We start from the raw sequence: 25260 nt of genomic DNA on the forward strand, positions 1-25260 counted from the left end.
ATGATGTGAGGTGTTTTAACATAGAGAAAGTAATCTGGAGCCACACAAACCTGAGGTAGGGTCCAAATTAGTGGTCTGTGGAAATGACCTAAGCTCTCTGGGTCTTAGTTTTCTTAGCTGTAAACTGGGGATCATAGCATCCTCTCCATCAGATTGTTTTGAGAATTAAATGGTGCAAGTTTAATGCCTTTTTTTTTTTTTTGAGAGATGGAATCTCACCCTGTTGTCAGGCTGGAGTGCAGTGGTGCGATCTCGGCTCACTGCAAACTCCGCCTCCCAGGTTCAAGCAATTCTCCTGCCTCAGCCTCCTGAGTAGCTGGGATTACAGGCGCACACCACCACACCCCGCTAATTTTTGTATTTTTAGTAGAAATAGAGTTTCACCATGTTGGCCAGGATGGTCTTGATCTTTTGACCTCATGATCTGCCCGCCTCAGCCTCCCAAAGTTCTGGCACCACAGGCATGAGCCACCGCGCCCGGCCAGTTTAATGCTTATTATACAGTGTTCAGCATATCCGAGCTCAGTTAGAAGATGATGACAGTGGTAACAGCGACACTATTATTGATGAAAACTTCCACGCCAGGCACAGTGGCTCATGCCTATAATCCCAGCACTTTAGGAGGCTGAGGTGGGCAGATTGCTTGATCTCAGGAGCTTGAGACTAGCCTGGGCAATGTGGCGAAACCTTGTCTCTACTAAAAATACAAAAATTAGCTGGGCATGGTAGCATGCACCAGTAGTCCCAGGTACTGGGGAGGCTGAAGTGGGAGGATCACTCGAGCCTGGGAGGTCGAGGCTTCAGTGATTGCACCACTGCAATCCAGCCTGGGTGACAGAGTGGGATTCCGTGTCAAAAAAAAATTTTTTTTTTCATAAAACCTTGAAAGCCTGAACTGGGAAAGAATGTGAAGGGGATGTGTGCGGAAGAGGTTAACTTCCTGTCTCATACCTTTTACATGCAGTTTTTTTATGCCTCTCTTTTTTCTCTTAATAGGAATGAATTCTTCCAAAACCAAACTAGAACTGCAAAAGCACCTGACAACATTAACTAATCAGGAGCAGGCGACAATTTTTGAGGAGGTTCAGGTACAGTACAGTTTTTAATTTCTAGAAGGGAAGAAAAGGCAGGCAGCTTGCCTGGGAAATGCTGTGTATACAAAATCGCAAAGCAGTGTTGTCCCAGCCTGGGGGAAGGTGCCTTGAGTTCGTCTTGCTTTCAGGGGTGTCCAGTCTTTGGGCTACCCTGGGCCACATTGGAAGAAGAAGAATTGTCCAGAACCACATATAAAAGACACTAACGTTAGCTGATAAGCTAAAAAAAAAAAATCGCAAGAAAAATATCTCATAATATTTTAAGAAAGTTGATGAATTTATGTTAGGCTGCATTCACAGCCATTCTGGGCCACGTGTCGGACATGCTTGGCTTAAGCTTTCACAGTCCCATAGGGGGTCCAGGTGAGAATGGCAGATTCCCATCAGGCCTTAGCTTAGATAGTAAAAGTAACTGAAACAGGCAAGCCTCCTCCTTAAACAAATGTTAGAATAAGAGAGAGGAAATCATAAAATGGAAAGCGCCTCAGGCTGGGAGACAGAAGACCTGGCCTCTGGTCTACAAGCACTCTTCTGTTCCCTGGGAAACCTCTGCCCACCCCTTCCCGCTCAGGATTTCAGCCCTAAGTGTGGAGTCGAATGAGACAACGTTTGGTACATGAACTTGAACAGAATTGTTCCTTCTCCCCCACCCCCTTTTTTTTTTAATTTTAAAAAATAAATTTAGGTCATGCTGTCTACTTGAACCTGATAATATATCAAACTTACAAAAACAAAACAGAATTCAAGCTCGTCAGTTTTCTGCAGTAAACTTGGAAGCTAGCTCCTGCCCTTGCATTTAGATGCAACGTATCTCAGGGAGACCATGCTGTGTGTGCTGGCATGCCTGTAAGTCTGTTCATTATGAATCTTTAATGAGGTCATCCAAAATTTCATGTCTGCTTAAGCTGAGGGGCATTTTCTGTGGTTTCCTGGCACTTTTTTAGGGAGGGAAGCACATCAAAACAAAGAATAAATATCTCCTTTTGAGGGGCGGCAGCAGGTTCTACAAACAGAGGAGCCATTATACGAAACAAGACAGCTAACTGGGTGGGTTGTAAGCGCTTTTCCCTCCGCACTGGGGAAAGACTCTACTAGGATCCACGATCCACTTTCTGTTAGTGTAAAACAATGAAAGGATTGTCTTTCTTTCTTTTTCTTTGAGATGGAGTCTCACTCTGTCGCCCAGAGCCAGAGTGCAATGGTGCGATCTCGGCTCACTTGCAACCTCCGCTTCCCAGGTTCAAGCGATTCTCCTGCCTCAGCCTCCTGAGTAGCTGGGATTACAGGCACCTGCCATCATGCCCCGCTAATTTTTGTATTTTTAGTAGAGACAGGGATTTACCATATTGGCTAGGCTGGTCTTGAACCATTGACCTTGTGATCTGCCTGCCTTGGCCTTCCAAAGTGCCGGGATTACAGGCGTGAGCCACCACATCCAGCCGTCTTTCTCTTTTTAATCACGTTAGAGGTCTTGGCTTATTTCTTTATTCTCCTTCTACAGTAGAATTGGCATATGCTATAGGAAGAGAGCATAGAAAGTTGTTTTTTTTTATGTCTCAAATAGCCTAGAGGGTAATTTTCACAATTTTCACTTGTCTTTATGTTTTCTTGTTTTCTTCTGAATCAACTTGAGACATGCTACTTTGTTTTTTCTTAAAAGATCTTAAGAGTTCTAAGTACACAATACTCTTAGACAAATATGTGATTTGCATTTGGAATTCAAAAATGGACAATGTGCTTCTGATTGTTAATGCACTTACAATTCAAGCTGGGCCTTTCTCATCTAATGCTGGCCCACTTACCGTTCTAGGGCTTTCCAGTCACTTTAAGAAACATCATTCTAGCAAGCAAAGAGGAACTTGCCTTTCATTACATGGGTTTTCTTTTTTGTTTAGACAGCACCACATAGCTCTCCCTAACACAGTGTGATGAATCAGTATAGGTAATACACAAAATACTCCTCCGCAGCAATGAGATGTTCCTAATGGACATGATTCTGAGATTCTCTTTGACTCATGCAGGCTTTTAGACACTGAGTGTATCATGGCAAAGACATTGACTAAGATTTGCTTTTTTTAAAAAAAGCCGGCCGGGCGCGGTGGCTCAAGCCTATAATCCCAGCACTTTGGGAGGCCGAGGTGGGTGGATCACGAGGTCAAGAGATCGAGACCATCCTGGTCAACATGATGAAACCCCGTCTCTACTAAAAATACAAAAAATTAGCTGGGCGTGGTGGCGCGTGCCTGTAATCCCAGCTACTCAGGAGGCTGAGGCATGAGAATTGCCTGAACCCAGGAGGCGGAGGTTGCGGTGAGCCAAGATCGCACCATTGCATTCCAGCCTGGGTAATAAGAGCGAAACTTCGTCTCAAAAAAAAAAAAAAAAAGCCTTCAAGCTGGGTGTAGTGGCTCACACCTGTAATCTCAGCACTTTGGGAGGCTGAGGCGGACGGATCACAAGGTCAGGAGTTCAAGACCAGCCTGGCCAACATGGTGAGACCCCATATCTACTAAAATACAAAAAAAAACCCAAAATCCAATTAGCTGGGTGTGGTGGCACGCAGCTGTAGTCCTGGCTGCTTGGAAGGCTGAGGCAGGGGAATCACTTGAACCCAGAAAGTGGAGATTGCAGTGAGGACGTTGCACCACTGCACTCCAGCCTGGCGACAGAGCAAGACTCCAGCTACCAAAAAAAAAAAAAAAAAGGCATTCAGTTAATATCCTGAGGCCCCTGTGTGTCGTTCTAGAGGTCTCTGAAATTGTTTAGTTGCTCCGAACACAAAGGGAAATTGTGGTGTTCCCCAGCTTTGAAAAGCTAGCTCCTGCTCTGTCCTCCATCACTGTGAGTGCGGCTGGTTTTTGAATGATACAGATTTGCCCATGGATCTTTTTTTCTAGTGGCTTGTTAGATGGTCTTGTTTCATTATGTCCTCAATGACCATTCTTGGTTTTAGAAAACATTTTATAAACACAAGTCGTTGGTTTCGTTTTAGACAGCAGTGCCTGCTACCGTGTTTGAACATCACACATTTCAAAAAGGTTGTAAGGAAAAAGGTGGATTTGCAGTTTCCTGAGTCCTCTTATAAATAGAATGGTAAATATTTTCCTTTGTTCAGTCTTTCCTGGAGTGGGATTTGTTTCTGAAAAACTCCTCCACGTACACATTTTCGTAAGAGAAATGAAATTACTGTTGAAATTAATGGTACGTGATTACTTAGTTATTAAAACATACCATACTCAAGGATTATGTAAATGAACATTTAATGCCAAAAAAAATGGAACTTTAACAGCTGTAAAGAAATCAATAATAACTGTGTAAACGATGCTGGAGGTTATCTCTGCTGTAAATAAGCCAGTTTTGAGCACTCTGAGAACTTGATGTCAGACAGGCATGTGGGCATACCACACTGCAAAGCCATCTTTTTATTTATGAGCTTTTTGAAATGTTTAATTTTCAAACTTATCTTGCTGGGCATATGTGAGGATGACCCCATGCTGTCTGTTACTGGGTGAATATGCTAAATCCAAATTGGTCGTCTCAGGATAAGAATTGCTGTGAAGCCAAAGTGGGGCTAGTAAATGAAATATCTCCAAGTCTAGTTCTCCTCATCTATATGAGTGTGTTTCAGGAAATGACTTAGTTAAATACTGACTAGATAACTCAATGCCTACTCAATAGGCATTGATAATTCATCAAATAACGTAACTTCACAAGTTAAAGGTTAATGGTCAGAATTTTCTGAAGAATATATTTCAGCTTGGATTTTTCATTATTTTAAAATTATTTCTTATAAAATGTGATTATAATCTTAAAAAAGATGTTATAATGTAGTGTCCAAGTGAGTGTTTTTTTTTTTTTTTTTGGTAAGACGGAGTCTCGCTCTGTCACCCAGACTGGAGTACAATGGCGTGATCTCTGCCCACTGCAACCTCTGTCTCCTGGGTTCAAACGATTCTCCTGCCTCAGCCTCCTGAGTAACTGGAACTACAGGCGCATGCCACCACATCCAGCTAATTATTTGTATTTTAGTAGAGACAGGGTTTCCCCATGTTGCCCAGGGTGGTCTTGGACTCCTGAGCTAAGGCAATCCACCCGCCTCAGCCTCCCAAAGTACTAGGATTACAGGCGTGAGCCACCATGCCCAGCCCAGTATTATCTTTTTAAGTAGTTCCCTTAGAAGACCATGGGCTTTCTCAACATTCTGGAATGCATTGATTGGAAATGTATTGATTTATTTATTAATTTTTTGTAAGAGACAGGGGTTCACTGTTTTACCCAGGCTGGAGTGCAGTGGTTATTCTAGGGTGTGTTAAGAGCACATTACAGTTGCGAACTCCTGGGCTCAAGCAATCCTCCTGCCTCAGCTTCCTGAGTAGCTGAGACTACAGGTACATGCCACCTTGCCAGGCTGGCAATTTATTTCTGAATTGCCTTTAGGACAATTTATAAGCCTCTTACAGGGTAAGAAAGATATAACTAACTTAGTTTTGTTACTTTTAACAGGCAATTGTTTTGTAATATTCTTTTATAAATGAAAGTATAGCATATAGATAAAAAAGCCCACAAATCAATGGTGTATAGTTCAGTGAATTTTTATAAGGTAAATACACCTGTGCAGCCAGTGCCAAGATTAAGAAATGGAGCATTTCTGGCCAGGTGCAATGGCTCACACCTGTAATCCCAGCACTTTGGGAGGCTGAAGCAGGTGGATCATCTGAGGTCAGGAGTTCAAGACCAGCCTGGCCAACATAGTGAAACCCTGTGTCTACTGAAAATACAAAAATTAGCTGGGCGTGGTGGCATGTGCCTGTAGTCCCAGCTACTTGGGAGGCTGAGACATGAGAATCACTTGAACCTGGGAAGCAGAGGTTGCAGTGAGCCGAGATTGTGCCACTGCACTCCAGCCTGGGGGATAGAGTGAGACTCTGTCTCTAAAAAAAAAGAAAGAAAAAAAGAAATGGGGTATTTCTGTTGCTTCATAGTCCTGTCTCGTGTCTGCCTCCAGGTAACCATCATTCTGACTTGTGACACCATAGTTTAATTTTGAACAAGCAAGTAATTTTTGATGGCAAAGTGATGTCACCCAACTTCAGTCCTCATTATTTTCCTAAGGCTTGTCTCTCTGACTGATGAATGTTCATAAAGTTAAATCACTTTAAGAAATAATGGTTTGCTACTGTCGAGGATGGTGAAGTTGCATGGGAGGTTTTAGGAAGATGACACCTCACTAATTGTATTTCAGAATTATGTTAAAAAAAGATTTATTACTTGATTGTGTATGATATCATAAATGTGTGTTTCTCTGCTTTAGTGACTTCTCTGTAATATTTAACAAGCTCCATGATGCGGTCTCTGATTCTTATCAGTTTTTAATGAAAAACAACTATGGTAGTATACTGTTCTCAGTTGTAGTCTAATTTTCTTCCTATTTGGAGATATATATATATATATATATATATATATGATTTTTTTTTTTTTGAGGTGGAGTCTTGCTCTGTCACCAGGCTGGAATGCAGTGGCGTGATCTCAGCTCACTGCAACTTCTACCGCTTGGGTTCAAGTGGTTTTCCTGCCTCAGCCTCCCAAGTAGCTGGGACTACAGGCATGTGCCACTACTCCTGGCTAATTTGTATTTTTAATAGATCCTGGGTTTCACCATGTTGGCCAGGATGGTCTCGATCTCTTGACCTCGTGATCTGCCCACCTGGGCCTCCCAAAGTGCTGGGATTACAGGTGTGAGCCACTGTCCCCGGCCTGAATAGTTTTTTAATGTGTATTTTGAGGGGAAAAATATATTCATACCCCTCCTTTTATTACTATGTGATTAGCCTTTTAAAATAGATAATGATGAAGAATTTCTTAAAGCAAAATATACATTTTCTTGTGGGGATAGCTGGAAGGTTTAATTAAAGATAGAGGAGAAGAAAGGATAGGTCAACCATTAGTTGCCTGTACTTGCTCAGAGGACTGTCGTAATTACTGTCTGCTTCCCTGGACCATTTTTTTTAATAGACTTAATTTTTTTAGAGCAGTTTTAGGTTTACAGGAAAATGGAGTGAAAAGTACAGAGTTCCCTTATCAGCTTTTACTGTCCTCCACCATACAGTTTCTCCTATTTGTTTTTTTTGTTGTTGTTGTTTTTAGACTGTTTTATTCTTGTTGCCCAGGCTGGAGTGCAGTGGCGCGATCTCGGCTCACTGCAACCTCCTCCTCACGGGTTCAAGCGATTCTCCTGCCTCAGCCTCCCGAGTGGCTAGGATTACAGACGTGTGCCACCATGGCCAGCTAATTTTTGTATTTTTAGTAGAGACAGGGTTTTGCCATTTTGGCCAGGCTTGTCTTGAACTCCTGACCTCATGATCTGCCCGCCTCAACCTCCCAAAGTGCTGGGATTACAGGCGTGAGCCACCGCACCCAGCCAGTTTCTCCTATTTTTAATATAATGTCTTGCATTGCTGAGGGTTCATTCATTATAATTGATGAGGCAATATTTGTACATTAATATTAGCTGAAGTCCATGGTTTACATTTGGGTTCACTGTTGGTGGCCTATATTCTGTGGGTTGTGATAGATGTTTAATGTCATCTGCCCATCATTACGATATACAGAATAGTTTCACTGCCCTAAAAATCCCCGTGCTCTGCCTGTTCTCCCACCTCCTCCCTAATCCTTGATCTTTTTGCTCTTGTCCATAGTTTTGCCTTTTTCAGCATGTCATGTAGTCGGAATCACAGAGTAGCCTTTTCAGACTGGCTTCTTTGGCTTAGCAGTGTGCACTTAAGGTGGTTCCAGGCTCTTTATGGCCTGATAGCTCATTTCTCGTTGCTGAATCATATTCAGTTTTTTGGATGCATTCACTGCAGTTTCTTTACCCATTCGCCAACTGATGCACATCTTAGTTGCTTCCAAGTTTTGAAAACTATGAATAAAGGATGCTGTAAACATGAGATGATAGGTTTTTGTGCAGACGTAAGTTTTCAGCTCATTTGGGTAAACACCAAGGAGTGCAGTTGCTGGGTCATGTGGTAAGAATGGTTTACTTTTATCAGAAACTGCCAGCCTGCTTTCCATAGTGGCTGTACTGTTTTGCATCCCTGCCCACCATAAATGAGAGTTCTTGTTGTTTTGTGGACATTTGGGCTCTGTGTACCCATTACCCTTTGATCTAGCAGTGTTAAGCTGGGATTGTGGCAGTACTGCCACTTTCCTGTTTGAGAATCTAATGCCAGCTTTCTCTAGAGAAATCCACTTGTTGCATGTAGTATGTAAAGTTTTGTAATATTGGGGTTCACAGCCTGGAGTTCACGTTGAGAGTGTCTGCTTTAGCCTCTAAAATATTTAATACTTCAGTCCGAAATTTGAAAGAACAAGGAAGTCCTCAATGAAAACAAGCCCTTTTGATCATTAACTATCTTTTCCTTAAATAACAAGACCAACTTACCTTTTATCTTTCTCTTTAAGAAAGGACATGTCAGAAAGTCTGTTTTAGTATTACCTTTGCTTTGAGTGGTTATGACATGCCGGGTAAAGTCGCTTCCTTAGTTAGCTGAGGAGGAAGATCACCAGGAGTGGTGTTGACCCAGACTCAGATCTTTGTATAGTTGATCCATTTATTTCACTGAATTTGTTTTAAAGAGCAGGCTGGAAGTTTGGCATAGGGAGACAGGAGGAACAGACAGTGGATACTTGTCAATATGCTGGCGTGGTGGCTCATGCCTGTAATCCCAGCACTTTGGAAGGCTAAGGCAGGCGGATCACAAGGTTGGGAGATCGAGACCAACCTGGCTAACATGGTGAAACCCCGTCTCTACTAAAAATACAAAAAAATTGCCGTGCATGGTGGCACACGCCTGTAGTCCCAGCTACTCAGGAGGCTGAGGCAAGAGAATCACTTGAACCCAGGAGGCGGAGGTTGCAGTGAGCTGAGATTGCGCCACTGCACTCCAGCCTGGGCAACAGAGCAAGACTCCGTCTCAAAAAACAAAAGGGGATGTATTTTCAAAGTTTATAGACTAAAAACTTTGTGTTTCCCAAAGCAACTCATTAATTCATTTTACTTTCTTCATATACAGATAAAATAATACATTAAGTTAGGTGGCCTTGAAAAAAGTTCACTGTGGCATTTCAAATCCAAAGCATTTGGGAGCAGGAAGAGAGCATGGAGTTTCCTCTGTGCACAGTCCTCACTCCAGCAGACAGGGAAGTTAAGATGAAGGGACTTGGCTTCGGTCGCACTTCTAGGCAGCAGGCGGAACCTACATGTCCTGACTTCTGGTCCAGTGTGCTGTGCCACGACCCTGTCTCAAAGTTAAAAGGCATAGAGAGAAATTTTTTTTTTTTAAAGAAAGATAAAAGAAATTTAGTACCTGCCGTGAAATTGTGTATGGAAGGGCCTGCCCCATGGGGATTCCACAGAGTGCTTCACGGTGAACACATTTGACATAGGAAATTATGATACTGAATTCAGTTGCCGTTTTCCTTGCCAGTCCCCTAAGAGTTTCTAAATGTTTGGGCGATAATGATCGCCCCTGGCCTCTGGGTATCTACATGGATTTTGTTTTTTCCTCTTGTTTTAAAAGCTATTTATTTGTTAAATATTTTGACTGTGTCTTCTCTGATATTAAAGATTCATTTTAGATATGACGACATCAGAGATCAAAAACTAAATCTGGTCCACTGGCTCCACTGTTGCTTTTTAAAAATTCTACTTTTAGGATCGTTAGTGCCCCCTAGTGAGATGATTGGGTAAGGCACTAGTTTAGTGGATGGAAGCTGTTACCGTTTATGAAGAGATAGCTTAGCAATATTGTTGATGATTAAAAACAAATCCTGTTTATGATTTTTTTTAAAGAAATTGAGACCAAGAAATGAGCAGCGAGAGAATGAATTGATTATTTCTTTCCTGAGATGTTTATATGAAGAGAAACAAAAAGAGCACATCCATATTGGGGAGATGAAGCAGGTATGGCATTTTCGTGTCTTATAATTGTTGCCAAATCTCTGTGGAAACAAAGTGTTGAGGATTTTCTGAAACTCTGATGCCTCTTTTTCTCCCTATGTTTTATTTTCATTTGTTGCACATAGAGGGGAAATTTGGGAGAGTTAAATGATGATAAGAAAAGTTTCTGTCTGCACATAGTGGAGGCGGAACAGTTGCTCTAATAAGAGAACTGGCTTAGAGCAGCAAGGACTGAGTTTAAGAGTGGGTGACACCAAGATGAGCTGCATGGCTTGCAGGGAGCTGGTCTGTCATCTTGCCTTTCTTTTTTGTAAACCTGGAAGGACATTGCATGGCTCCCTTTGGAATTACAAAAAGTACCTGAGGCAGGGCACGGTGGCTCACGCCTGCAATCCCAGCGCTTTGGGAGACTGAGGTGGGCAGATCATGAAGTCAGGAGTTCAAGACCAGCCTAGCCAACATGGTGAAACCCCATCTCTAATAAAAATAGAAAAATTAGCCAGGTGTGGTGGTATACACCTGTAATCCCAGCTATTCAGGAGGCTGAGGCAGGAGAATCACTTGAACTGGGAGGTGGAGGTTGCAGTGAGACGAGATCACGCCACTTCACGCCAACGTGGGCAACAGAGCGAGACTCTGTCTCAAAAAAATAAAAAAAAAAAGGAAAGTACTAGAATGTCCTTTGTAATATAAACCCTAGGTTACAAATATAATGTTATCAAGCCTGGCTTATATGCTATTCAGGTTAGAACTTGGATTAATGCCATTTTACATGACAGAAATACAGAGCCTCCCTCCCCTCCTCCACTGTCTACAGCCTTATTTAGCTTTTCTCGTTGTGGGGTCTCAAGGCAGAAGCTGAGGCTCTGTGCAGATCTCTGCCTTGGAAGATCTTTAGGTTTGGGAGTCCCTATGTTACGTGGTACCACAGAATTTTCCTTTGTCTTTTGGACTCCACGTGAGTCCATTCATAATGAACCATTAGTAGCCTCAAAGCATACACGTTTTATATTTGCTAAAGTTACTTGTCTGCCAAAAATCTAGAGAAAAATCAGTGAAGGGGGTAAAGTTTCCCAAAAGTGTGTTGCCTTTTTCTTTTTGAACACTCCCCGAGTGCATGTTCCAAAGGCACTTCTGTGCTCAGTGGCGTGCTCTGTCCCTTGGCAGCCTTTGCATCTGGACCCTAAACCAGGTGTGCAGTTTTCATGGGGTGTCCACTTAGCAGATCTCCTCATTAGGTATCTACCTTCAGGGTTTCTTTGACAGTCACGTGCCTTTCCTGAACCCGTAGGCTCATGTAGAGTGTCAGCCATGGTTTCTAATCTTGTTGGCCAGCCATGGGGTCCTTTAGCAGTGGCTCCAGCATGAGTATACAACCTGTGTTTTTGTGGCTTTTGACTTTTGGCCTTGGTTTGTAGCCATTCCTCCCTTCCCAGTCTGTACCCTTAAGATAGCATTCCGGTTCTGTGTCTCTCTTGTTCACTTTTGCAGGGACCACACAGTCTGAGTTTTCAGTTAATTTTTGAGTTCATTTTTCAGCCTACTTCTTTTCTCTTTTCCACCCTTTTCCCCTTCTTGTGCCACTGATAGCTTTTTCCCTGTTCTGATTTTCTCTTTTCTGAGTCAATCTGACTTGTTCCAACAGGAAATTGATAATTTTAAAGTAATTTATAACTGCCAGAAAGCAGAATGAAGCATTTATGGTAGATGGAAAGTCTTTTCCTAAACATTTTGAGCATGTATGGTGGATGGAAAGTTTTGACCTAGCTGCAGACTCATTTTTATGGAGCAGGATAATATTTTTATGATTTGGGCATAGATCATCCAATAGAGAAATGTGTTTAGTGTTTCTTTTCCCCCCCTAAAACAAAAGAGCTCAGTGCAGAAGTGACTGAGCCTTACAAGCAGAACTGGCCTCTGTGCAGCACTTTCACTAGGGTTTTCTAAACATCGTGACCCAGAAGGTTCATGTCTTTGTCTATAAAGAAGCTGCCCTAATCCCCCGACGAGGTTGGTGTCCTCCAGGCTGGACACTCTCATGGGCTCTGAGAAGTGGGTTTTTCCGAGCAGCAGCTGCTTTATAGACCTATTAGGTGCAGGCTTGAGATTCACTGATAGATTCCTTTTCATGTTTTTTGCTATCAGTTTGGCCACTTGGATTTCATTACCTTCTTGTTGCACCTAAAAATGTCTATAGCTTTTGAAAATGTGGGAAGATGTGACCTAGACAGTGGTAGGATCGTGGCTTTGGCAAAGAACTTCTCTGGCCACGGGACTTCAGAAGCGGCCAGAGGACAGTGAGCACTCCTCAGTGCTGTGCGCCTCAGGGTCAGCAGGGATGCCCTATGTGCTTTTCAAAGACCGAAAGAATGGTGCTGGATAACTGTCAGAGGAGTTGTGAAATACAAAAAGCCCTGAATGAATCTTTTGATCTTGTGAAACAAGGTTCACTTTGGGCAAGACTTATACATTAAGTTAGAGGCTGTCATGTTTGAGTCAATGGATTGTCATTTCCACCTGTATTCACAGAGGTGGCACAAAAATTAGTATGAAATCAGCTGCTACTTACTGAATGTTTGCCATGTACCAGCTAGAGTTCTCATTCCTTACGTAAATGATTCCATTCATTCTACAAGTTTTCTGAGGTAGGTGGTAAAATACCCATTGTATACATGAGGAAATGGTAGCTAGTGAGTAAGGGAGCCACTTTTTCTGATGCCTAAGTACTTTATCTTTATCATTATTTTTTTAAAGGGGCTTAACAAAATTTAATGCTATATAATTACTTATTGATTTGCTTGGGTCTGTTTTCTAGTACATACATTTTTCTTTCTTTTTGTGACTTTTTTTTCTTTTTTCTTTCTTTTTTTTTTTGAGACAGAGTTTCACTCTTCTTGCCCAGGCAGGTGTACAATGGCGCGATCTAGGCTCACCGCAACCTCTGCCTCCCGGGTTCAAGCTATTCTCCTGCCTCAGCCTCCCGAGTAACTGGGATTACAGGCATGCGCCACCATGCCTGGTTAATTTTGGTACTTTTAGTAGAGATGGGGTTTTACCATGTTGGCCAGGCTGGTCTCAAACTCCTGATCTCAGGAGATCCACTCACCTTGACCTTCCAAAGTTCTGGAATTACAGGCATGAGCCACTGCGCCTGGCCGTTTGTTTTTCTAACAAAATTATTTTCTAGCAGAAAGCAATCGGGTGAAAATCCACCTGAGAAACAATTTAATTCAGATATTTTTGTTGTATGTTTTAAAAAAATGTACCTTCAGCTGGATGTGGTAGCTTACTCCTGTAATTCCTGCACTTTGGGAGGCCTAGGCGGGTAGATCACTTGAGCTCAGGAATTTGAGATCAGCCTGGCCAACATGATAAAACTCCGTCTCTACAAAAAAAACACAAAAATTACCTGGGCATGGTAGTGCGTAGTCCCAGCTACTTTGGGGGCTGAGGTGGGAGGATTGCTTGAACCTGGGAGGTCGAGACTGCAGTGAGCCGTGATCACGGCACTGCACTCCAGCCTGGGCAACAAAATAAGAGCTTGTCACCTTGTCTCAAAAAAAAAAAAAAAAGAACCTCCTTGTAAATAAGTAACACTAAGACTTCATTTAGAGGTTGTTAAGCAAACTCCATTGTTTTTTTGCTTTCATTTTTTATGGCCAGCAGTTAAGGGAGAGAAGCTTGTTTGCAGAGGAGAATGAAAGGATGATGGGAAAATAAAAGTAGAGAGAGGAAGAAGCAAGAAAGCAGAGATCTGTAGAAAGGGATGAAGGGGTTGTATAGGCAGAGAGAATAGGTTCTTTAACTGAGAAATGTATTTTGTCTCACCCTCTGAAATGCCCCAAAAGGTAAGTTATTGCTTTATTGTGAAAAGCTGATACTAGCTAGCTCCCTTGGTACCACGCTGTGCTCAATGCTTTACACACTTGACCTGTTTTAGTCTCACAACACAGTGTTAGGATTAGATCTTGCCATTGGTCTCACTTTACTGAAGAGTAAGTTTGAGGCTCAGAGAAAGTAAGAAACTTGCAGAAGACCACGGTCAGTGAAGACATCTCTGATCCAGTTGTGAGCCTGAGCAATAAACTACTTCAACGGATTGGTTTCAAAGCACATTTCCTCATTTTACTTGGGGTAATCAAGGCAACTCTCTGAGGCAAAATTATTTCCTGGACTTGCAGCCATATCACTAAGGAGCAGACGAGGCGAGATCACAGATAGAATCAGAATGATGGCCCGGTGCCAAAAAGATGTGTCCTAGAGATTTTTCATTCCTTTAGGAAGGAGAGAAGGAAGCGATAAGTGACTTAACCTTTCGTTTTTCACTTTTTTAGGTATCACAGATTGCAGCAGAGAATATCGGAAGTGAATTACCACCTAGTGCCACTCGATTTAGGCTAGATATGCTGAAAAACAAAGCAAAGAGATCTTTAACAGAATCTTTAGAAAGTATTTTGTCCCGGGTAAGTAGCATAACTTCTCCTGATTTAAGTTAAATCACTTTTTAGGAGAGTGTAAGATTGAGCTCTATGCTTTTATTCCATCAATGTTCATCATAAAAGTAAAAGTGTAAAACCTTTTTTATGTCTCCTCGGTCTTAGAACAATATTATCTACATTGTAAATTATATTTAATTGGACCTAGGTTTGTTTTTTGTTTTTTTTTTCTGAGAGGGAGTCTTGCTCTGTTGCCAGACTGGAATTCAGTGGTGTGCTCAGCTCACTATAACCTCCACCTCCCAGGTTCAAGTGATTCCCCTGCCTCAGCCTCCCAAGTAGCTGGGACTACAGGCACGTGTCACCATGCCCAGCTAATTTTTATATTTTTAGCAGAGACGGGGTTTCATCATATTGGCCAGGATGGCCTTGATCTCTTGACCTCATGATTTGCCTGCCTTGGCCCCAAAGTGCTGGGATTAGAGGCATAAGCCACCACACCCGGCCTTGGCCTAGGTTTAAAAAAAATATTACTCACTCTTTTGTATTATATCCCATGGGACTTTTTTGCCCCCAGAAAGAATATTTGTTGGCCAGTCCCTATAAAGAGCCTGCATTAGATACATTACCTAATGTGGCTTCTGTTCTCCCTAGTATCAGTATGTGTAACTTTAAAAAAACCAGTTACTGTCAGCTGCTGGTGTTAGGTATCTGAAATGCTGTGTAGAAGGGGTCGGCAAACCATGCCCATGGGCCAAATTCCCCCCACCTCCTATTTTTGTAAAGTTTATCGAAACACTGCTGCATCCATTCATTTTCCTGTTATCTAAGGCTTCTTTTCTGCAGAGTTCAACAGTTGCCACAGACACTATATGCCTCACAAAGCATAAAATATTTACTATCTGGCTCTTTACAGGAAAAATTTGCCAAATACAGCTCTATAGGAAGAACAAAGTACACATGTGTACCAGTCTGGGAGTTCTTTAAGAAATTACCCCTCCCTCCCATGAGTGTAAATAGCCTTGATGGCACATCTGAGAAATCAAATCTGATTTTCCTTCAGAGTTTCACATCTTTCTGGAGTGTGCAGTATCTTATAGTTCTTTTTGATTTTATGACACACTTCTTTTGAAACATCTGATTTTTATTATTTTTTTCATTAAGGAAAGTTAAATTATATTTTCTTTGAATATGTTTCTGAAAATTCTGTATTAACTTCTGAGATCATGAAAAACAGTTGATTTACAAAACCAACATTGGGAGGGACTGCATTTGAGAGCTCGCAAAGGAATAGAGTACTGTTGTGCAGTACGAGTGATGTGCAGCTGGCCATTATGATGACTTGTGACCCAGGGGAGGGAGATGCTGAGTGGGCTTTTCACCAGATTTTCCTTATAGATGAATTATCTTGTCTTCCTGCCTATCACCCCTGCCCAATTACTCAGCCACCAGTTGTTTTGGAACGTTTTGGTTGGTGTCTTTATTTATATAAAAAATGATGGAAATGTTGATTATTTTAATGTACATGTATCCTTAGTAGCATTTCTCAGTAGATACATTTTTCCTGAGCTTATTTAAATGGACCAACCTGCTTCTAGCTGATGCCTTTGCAAAAGCCTCCGGGTCATAACTCGACTGTCTTTTCTTTATGTAGGGTAATAAAGCCAGAGGTCTGCAAGAACACTCCACCAGTGTGGATCTGGATAGCTCCGTGTCGAGCACATTAAGTAACACCAGCAAAGTAAGCACATTTCTCTTTATACGGCACCCTGAAGAAACCAACACATAGGTCCTACTCATCTCCTATCTACATACCTCCAATCATAAAACATTTGGGGCTTCCAAATTTCTTGGCACAAGTGGAGGGCTGGTCATGCAGTTCTATCATAAAAGTTTAACGTAAAAGAGCACATGGTCATTCCATAAACCAAGAAACAAGATCACAATTTTAGACAACTAATATCTAATTTGTCACAATACAGCCAGTGGATTTCTTTCTCAAGTCGATTTTCCAATCGAAAAATAATATTGGGAAAACCTCAAAGAGTGGATTTGTGAATTTAGAGAAGTATATGAGACCAACATCATCCTGATACCAAAACCTGGCAGAGACGCAACTAAAAAAGAAAATTTCAGGCCAATATCCATGATGAACATTGATGTGAAAATCCTCAATAAAATACTGACAAACTGAATCCAACAGCACATCAAAAGCTTATCCATCATGATCAAGTCGGCTTCATCCCTGGGATGCAAGTCTGGTTCAGCATACTCAAATCTATAAATGTAATCCATCAATTTTTTCTTTTTTAAAAAAAATTATTTTGGATTTAGGGGGTACATGTGCATGTTTATTATGTGGGTATATTGCATACTGGTGGGGATTAGGCTTCTAGTGTACCCGTTACCCAAATAGTGAACATTGTACCCAATAGGTAATTTTTCAGCCTTCACACCCCCTTTCATTCTCCCCGACTTTTGGGCAAATTAAATTTCTGAAACTTTATCCTGTAGCTGGCTCTGTGATTATAATGAAACATTACTGTTTTATTTAAATAAGCAAGTATCTATGTCCTTCTTTTAATAACTTGATTTCCAAACATTTAACCATATTTAAACCTGGTCAGTTCAACTTTATAACTACCGAAAAGTGGGTTTGGGTTTTGTGCTAGGGAGACCAGCTTTCCCTTCTGCTCCCAGAGGCCTCTCTGATGCAGAAGTGGTTGTTTGTGGAGGCCAGCTTCTTACCACAGGAATGGTTGACAGTCTTCCACCATCCCTCCTAGACACGTGGCTTTCAGAATTTTTCTAACCTACAGTAAGAAGCACATTTAACATTGTGATGTAGTTCACAAACACACATACCTACACATTCATACACAAAATCAGTTCATGAAACAGTATTTACTGTGAACAACATACAATACATACTGATATTTTGCTCCATTTTGTTTTTAAAATGCTAATGGCAAACTCAGTTGTACTACCTACTAACGTGTTAAAGGGCCCAGTTTGAGAAACACTTCCTTAGATGAGTGCTTCTCAAATTTCAGGTGCCTCATTATAGGGTTCTGGTTCAAGTGCAGATTCTGGTTCAGCAGGCCTGGGGGGAGGCCTGACATGCTGCATTTCTGATAAGCTCCAAGGCAGTGCTGCTGCTCCTAGTCTGCAGACCCACTCTGGGGAGTGAGGACCTAGACAGCAGTCTCATAAATGTGAATTACTAAGTTAAAATCTAGTGGAACATAGCATCGTCCAGCTTCCATGTAATACATACTGATCTTATCCTGCAATTCATGCAAGGGTGGAAAGGTTATTTGTTTATTTGTTGTATACAGATGAACAACACACAAACGCTTTCGTGTAGGAAGTTACCTAGGAAGAGAGAGATGACAGATGCACAAACAGCCCCAGCATAAGCAGAGCGTGGTAGGATCCCAAACATTACAAATAAGAGACATGGGTATCTTAAATGTCAGGAGAACAAAGGGAAGAGAAGTTAGGTTTGGTCAGTGGAACCAGGGTAAACTTGAAGGGTAAGGGGGCAGTGGTGCTTTTGGACTAAATTTTAGTATAGGAATTGTGCCTATGGAAGTGAGCAGAGAAGAAGGCATTCCAGACAGACCAATGTCAATAAAGACACCACGAAGAGATTCATGTCACTCAGGTGACTTTCCAGCAAGCCTGATTGCTTGCTTTTTATTTTTCTCCAAAATGCAGATCTAGGAATATATACATATTCATTCTTCAGGACTCAATAGTTGTGAAGATTCTTTTAATTTAAGGATTTAAAAGTCTAAGATTTCAATTTCTAGAGTCATTCGAAGAGAGATGCAACTTTTCAGAAACTGCTTGCATATACTGTATATGTTTACGTGTACTTCTTTACATCTTTATTTTATTCCTCTTGAATTGAAAAACTGCTATAAAGATATTCTATTAGAGGTAATTGGATCTGTTCTAACAAATTGATCACCTAGGAGTTACAAAGCCAAAATAGCCTTGAAATTTGACAAATGAAAATGGCCCTTTCAATTGTCAAATTAAGCTAAGGATTAGCTCTGTGATATAATTTGGAGGGATAGTAATAAGAATTTAGATCAACAGGTTTGCGTGATGTAGACTGTGTTCTGTGATGTTCAAGTATTGAGTCCTGAAGAATGAAAAACTTCAGTTATGAAAGTAATCAACGTTTCATAGTATGTTGGGAATTTTTTCCTATTTCTTATAAAATTAAATGTATATAACTTCTCCCTTTAATAAACAAATTTCATTTTTTTTTCAAATTAAAACTCTCAATATCTGTTACCTAAAAGGCACTCGACTGTGTATCAAATGAACAGGCAGAACTCAGAGTCTCCAGTCCTCTATTAGATGCTTTCATTCCTGTTTGTTCATGTTGATACAGGTGGAACTCAGAGTCTCCAGTCCACTGTTAGATGCTTTCATTCCTGTTTATTCACGTTGATACAGGTAGAACTCAGAGTCTCCAGTCCTCTATTAGATGCTTTCATTCCTGTTTGTTCATGTTGATACAGGTAGAACTCAGAGTCTCCAGTCCTCTATTAGATGCTTTCATTCCTGTTTGTTCATGTTGATACAGGTAGAACTCAGTCTCCAGTCCTCTATTAGATGCTTTCATTCCTGTTTGTTCACGTTGATACAGGTAGAACTCAGAGTCTCCAGTCCTCTATTAGATGCTTTCATTCCTGTTTGTTCATGTTGATACAGGTAGAACTCAGAGTCTCCAGTCCACTATTAGATGCTTTCATTCCTGTTTGTTCATGTTGATCCAGGTAGAACTCAGAGTCTCCAGTCCTCTATTAGATGCTTTCATTCCTGTTTGTTCATGTTGATAAAGGTAGAACTCAGAGTCTCCAGTCCTCTATTAGATGCTTTCATTCCTGTTTGTTCATGTTGATACAGGTAGAACTCAGAGTCTCCAGTCCACTATTAGATGCTTTCATTCCTGTTTGTTCATGTTGATCCAGGTAGAACTCAGAAACTCCAGTCCTCTATTAGATGCTTTCATTCCTGTTTGTTCATGTTGATCCAGGTAGAACTCAGAAACTCCAGTCCTCTATTAGATGCTTTCATTCCTGTTTGTTCATGTTGATACAGGTAGAACTCAGAGTCTCCAGTCCTCTATTAGATGCTTTCATTCCTGTTTGTTCATGTTGATTTATTTTTTTCCCTTCCAACAATTTCAATGGGGCAAGCTGCAACAATTCCTCTTTTAAAATATTTTAAATATATAGAAATATATTGGCCACTAGCCACATCCTGGGTGCAGTGCTAAACATCAGTTTGCGTGAGTGGTAGTAGTTCATTCCCTGATAAAGCACACATTGTGAAGGCGAACAGCTTTACAATACTGTCATGATTCTCAACATATGTGTGAGTACTCATACAATAGATTTATTTATTCTCTAGTAAAACAGTAACTTAGGTTTGTATAACATTTGACAATATAAAAAGTAGTTTTGGTTGTATTATCATGCTTTGTTCTTGAAACCCGGTGAGATAAATGTTTACCCTCTTACAGATGAAGAAATTGAGGTGCAGAAAGAAATGATTTCCCCTGAATTTCAGCAATAAATGCCTACAGAGTGATTTTTCCGTATTCTAAGAATATTGATATAGTTCTAATTTCAAGATGATGAAGTTGAATCTCAACAGTAGATCAGATTCAGAGAGAGCCTTAAAATGTGGGTTTAACATGAGTGAACACGTGTGGCAAAGATAAAGAACTTGGTGAAGCAGTGGAGACAAGCTGTCCAGCACTCACACCCCTTAGAGGCTGTAGTAAACAGTCCTGTTTTATAGAGGCAGGGCACTATTCATGGTGTTGCCCAGGACGTTACAGATTGTGGCTTATATCCTTCCGTCCTCTACTTGGGCACTTTCCCCATTTCTCCAGCCAGCCAGCAGCGTGTCCTTGAGAAGCAGGCATTTAACGGACCTTCATTTTCTTCTGCTTTTGATGGTGGACTCTAGATGGCATTGTAATCAGAACACATACTTAGATATTGAAATGTTTGCCTGCGCTGGAACTAGCGATGTATAAATCCCACAAATACCCAATGGTGTGTCTAATCTGCTGTGTGTTTGCTGCCAGGAGCCGTCCATGTGTGAAAAGGAGGCCTTGCCCATCTCTGAGAGCTCCTTCAAGCTCCTCGGCTCCTCAGAGGACCTGTCCAGTGACTCGGAGAGCCATCTCCCAGAAGAGCCAGCTCCTCTGTCACCCCAGCAGGCCTTCAGGAGGCGAGCAAACACCCTGAGTCACTTCCCCATGGAATGCCAGGAGTCTCCACAACCGGCTCGGGGGTCCCCAGGGGTTTCGCAAAGGAAACTTATGAGGTATCACTCAGTGAGCACAGAGATGCCTCATGAACAAAAGTAAGATTCGTTTAAATCTGTTGCATAAATAGCTGGGGCATATCTGGGACTAGCCAGGTATGTGCATCCCAGGTATGTTTATTGAGTGAGAGAAACTTAAGTCAGGCTTTACTCTTGGCTCAAAGAGATAAGACAGGAAGCAGTGCCATGTTCATTCCCAACTCAAGATGCTGCTGGTATGTATACAAGCAATGGGTACATGTATTGTCAGGAAGCAGGTGAAAGTGAGCAAAAATGGTACCTAACATGTATAGCCATTACTCCTCAAACAAAGTAAGAGATGTCGACCGTGGAACTTTGCTGCTGTGAGCAAGAGGGCAAGCGGATGAGTCTCCCCTTCTGAAGCCCTGGAGCAGGGCTACAGTGGGAGGGAGAGGCCGTGATCCCTACAGGCAGAGCAGGAGAGGTATGCTGGCCTCATGGGGTGACGGGGGTACCTCGGGTTCTGGTCCTAGCTCTGCTGTGAACTAATTGTGACCTGGACAAATTTGTTAAACTTCTCTAACAGAATTGGAGTAGATGTTTTCTAAAATCTCTCACTGTAAGAATTCTAGATTCTTCTAACAAGATTTATTCAGTGGACTAGTTGGGCCCCAGTGACCGGTTAGAATCGTCTGGTTATGGAGAAGGGTAATCAGAAGTTTCCCCTGTTCCTTCCAAATGTCTCTTAGTGATTCATTTAACTCTGTGCGCCAGAGACTATAAATGGACACAGAGTTATCTTTAAAAACAACTTTAAAATTTTTTTTAAATCCTTCACCTAATAAATATAAATCAGAGTCATACCTGTGGACAGTTGCTGCCTTCCTCTGGCAGCTGCAGAAGTCCCAGGACCTACGTGTTCCTGTAGTTCACACACGGATCACTGAGAGTGTGAGTGGGTACAGCAGTATTGGGAATGCTGTGAGTAAAGAAGCGGGAGAATTAACTGTCCTAGATGATGGAGCAGAGCCTCTCAGCTTTGTTTTCTATCAGTCGTTGGAAGGAGTTCTCAGTTCTTTGGAATTCAGCAGGATAGTGGTGATCCCCCAAGCAGGGCACACGTCAGAAGGTACTGCTTAATAAACACGAGCTTTTCGAGACACGCATCATTGGGTTGTAGCTGTGTAAGTTTCTTGTGTTTCTTAACACCCTGTCTGTACACTGCTTCTGTTCTGCCTCACCATAGCCTGCCCACTCCTCTGTTTTTGGCATTTTCGGTGCTCATTGAAGCATTCCCGTCTGAAGAGTCCTAGTTCTCTTGTGAAGTCTGCTGTTTCTCATAAGCCAGAGTTGATAGGACTTAGTATCAGTACTTTTCCTTTCTCCCTGAAAAATGTAGCTTTATAATGGATGATGTCAGACATCCGTAATGAGACGGATGGGGGGATGCCTGTCTGTCTGCCTCTCTGGCATGGCCCGTTCTGCTTTCTTTCCCTCTTGTGGACTCTTTTCTGATTCATCTACAGGAAATAAGACATTGAAATTCAGGACAGGATATTGTTCGTTTTAAAGGGACATGTATTTTTTAATGTTAGAATTTTTTTGCTTTTGTTTTTACTTTAACAATTTTTTCCTGTCTGTTCCTGAAAAGGAAAATAGAGAAAAAAAGTCTTATTGTTGCTGGGCTAAGTGGCTCACTCCTGTAATACCAGAGCTTTGGGAGGCTGAGGTAGGAGGTCACTTGAGGCCAAGAGTTCAAGGTTACAGTCAGCTATGATCCTGCTACTGCACTCCAGCCTGGATGACACATATTGTTGAGAGCATAAACCCATGGGAAATGGTCCAGAATGGCCCTTGATATTCTCTGTTTTTTACTGACAACTCCCTTTGCCATAGAGAGAGCAGAGATGAGGAAGACGAGTGGGAGAAGTCCTCCACTCTGATAGTGTTGTTGGAACAGCGAGACCAAGGCAGTTGTGCTCCTTCTGTCTGTTTGCTCCGTGTCCATGACAGCACCCCCTCTCCCGCTAACGCCCCGTGCTTTCTCTGATTGCTGTTTAGTGTGGATCCTTCACCTGCGGGCGAGTCTAAGTGCCGCCCAGGTCAGTCTTCAGCTCCTGCTCCTCCACCTCGTCTTAACCCCTCTGCCTCCTCGCCAAACTTTTTTAAGTACCTAAAACATAATTCCAGTGGAGAACAAAGTGGGAATGCTGTGCCAAAGAGGTGAGCACACTCACGTGGCAAGTTCGCTGTTGTCTGTCTTGCTGGGGAGTTCACACTGACAAGGGTGTGCTGAATGGGGGGAGTGTCCACGCAGGAAGCAGAGCCACTGTGTGTGTGTGTGTGTGTGTGTGTGTGTGTGTGTGTGTGTGTGTCTGTCTATATTTCGTCTTTTCAGCTGTCATTTGAACCAAGTTAATTTTACTATTGATTACTTAAAATTATTATGAAAACAGATCTTAATGGCACCTTGGTTCGTGTTTGTTTTTGTTTTTGAGACAGTCTCACACTGTCCCCCAGGCTAGAGTGCAGTGGCACAATCTCGGCTCACTTCGGCCTCTGCCTCTCGGGTTCAAGCAGTTCTCCTTGCTCAGCCTCCCGAGGAGCTGGGACTACAGGCATGCACCACCATGCCTGGCTAATATTTGTATTTTTTTGTAGAGATGGGGGTCTCACCATGTTGGCCAGGCTGGTCTCAAACTCCTGACCTCAAGTGATCTGCCTACCTCGGTCTCCCAAAGTACTGGGATTACAGATGTCAGCCACTGCACCCCACTGCAAATAGTTTTTTATATACTTATTTTCAAATTTCCTTGCCCTGGTGGACACTTACATACATGAGTATACACATACACACATTAACATTTGTGTTTGATCATGTACACTGCAATTTGTGCTGTATCAAAAGCTTTCTGATTGATTTAGGAGTCATTTGGAAAATGGATTGATTTTGTTTTTTTAACAATTACTGATCTCATTCATTTAAAATCAGATTTTATTGGTGAAAATGAAAGTTAAATCTCATTCGTAAACTACTTATAATTTCTTACCTAGTTTACTTTTCTTAGCATTAGAACAAAAATGTTATATTTTATACTTTGTGTTTTTATGTTTCTTTATCCTAAACTCTTTTTTCAACCAAACTCTTAGCATCTCCTACCGTAATGTCCTGCGGAAAAAACTTCATTCTTCTTCCTCTGTGCCAAATTTTCTAAAATTTCTGGCTCCTGTAGATGAAAATAACACCTCTGACTTTATGAACACAAAAAGGTAGGGCTTAATTTAGATATATCACGCCTGGGTGTTATTAATGTTGAATATCATTAGATATACAAGGGTGTTTTAACTGCTGTTTTGCCATTTAAATCATTTCAGCTAAATCTGTTGTGTCTTCTTTCTTATACCTTTTTCTTACTGAATGTAATTTTTAAAAAATGTACAACCAACCTGTTCTCCAGTTTTGATGAGGATTAGTTTATTTCAGTGTTGTTATCTTAAGAAAAGTCTTCGCCAGGTCTCTGAGACCAGTGTTTCTGGGTAGTGAGCATATAGCTGTCCCAAATCAGGTTTGTTGAATCTGTTCAGGATGTCTGATCTGTAAGTTGAGGGGATTGCTTAGTTACAGGTACATGACTTGGGTATAAATTAGAAGGGCCTTCTCAGGTTGTCCTGTGAATAGAAAAAAAAATTATGATTGTGTTTGTATATTGATAATTATATTTTGTAGTTTTAAAAATACACACATTAAAACAATCATCATCATCAAGTGACTGCATAGTTACTGCCTTGCTGGTTCTGTGTAATTAAATTGCAGCTTTTTTCATTTTTTGTGGGAATCCTTGGAGACTTGGGCCAGTGCTGAACAGATGATATTCCCATGTACAGAGTAGGGCAGAGTGGGACCCCTTGGCATCGTCCCCGCTTTCCCCCTTTAGGCAGTTTCTCTTTTTTTTCAAACTGGCACCAAGAGAGGCCCAATTGGAAGCTATGATATGTGGAACATGTTTCCTAATCTCTATTATAATGGAAATCATTTAAGGGCATGTAATCTTTCTTTTCATGAAAAGAATCTTGTAAGAAAGCAGTTCTTTAGGAATGATGACCCACTATGAGCTTGATATAACTTCTGTAATTATCTAATTGTTTGTTTATAAAAAGAGAGTTGATAATTTATGCTGTGTTTAAAAAAAGTTAAGCTGACAAAATCCCATTAATTCCTCCCCACTAGTCATAAATCAATCATCTTGTAATTTTAGGGACTTTGAATCCAAAGCAAACCATCTTGATGATTCTGGTGGGACCCCCGTGAAGACCCGGAGGCATTCTTGGAGGCAGCAGATATTCCTCCGAGTAGCCACCCCGCAGAAGGCATGTGATTCTCCCAGCAGATATGAAGGTAAGGCCCATACCTGAAATGAAACTTCAAAGAGGGTATGCAAACATCCAGCTC

At 41.6% G+C, this 25260-nt stretch overlaps 1 protein-coding gene across 4 annotated transcripts in view; it reads left to right on the forward strand.

The window, feature by feature from the left end:
- Positions 1-25260, forward strand: part of TBC1D1 (TBC1 domain family member 1) — a 244551-nt gene that overhangs the window by 132532 nt on the left and 86759 nt on the right. For 2 of the 4 annotated variants that reach the window (XM_064366284.1, XM_064366294.1), the window contains 8 exons: positions 997-1088; positions 9946-10056; positions 14388-14516; positions 16144-16230; positions 20608-20888; positions 22872-23033; positions 23961-24080; positions 25067-25206. In XM_064366284.1, the coding sequence (XP_064222354.1) occupies positions 997-1088; positions 9946-10056; positions 14388-14516; positions 16144-16230; positions 20608-20888; positions 22872-23033; positions 23961-24080; positions 25067-25206 (1122 nt within the window). Of the gene's footprint in view, positions 1-996; positions 1089-4100; positions 4188-9945; positions 10057-14387; positions 14517-16143; positions 16231-20607; positions 20889-22871; positions 23034-23960; positions 24081-25066; positions 25207-25260 lie in introns of those variants that run through there. The other 2 variants (XM_021675650.2, XM_064366292.1) reach the window with 2 other exon arrangements.

The sequence above is a fragment of the Aotus nancymaae genome, unplaced genomic scaffold (genome assembly GCF_030222135.1).
Source record: "Aotus nancymaae isolate 86718 unplaced genomic scaffold, 86718_ANA_hifiasm-v0.15.2.pri h1tg000006l, whole genome shotgun sequence".
Classification (NCBI taxonomy): Eukaryota; Metazoa; Chordata; class Mammalia; order Primates; family Aotidae; genus Aotus; species Aotus nancymaae.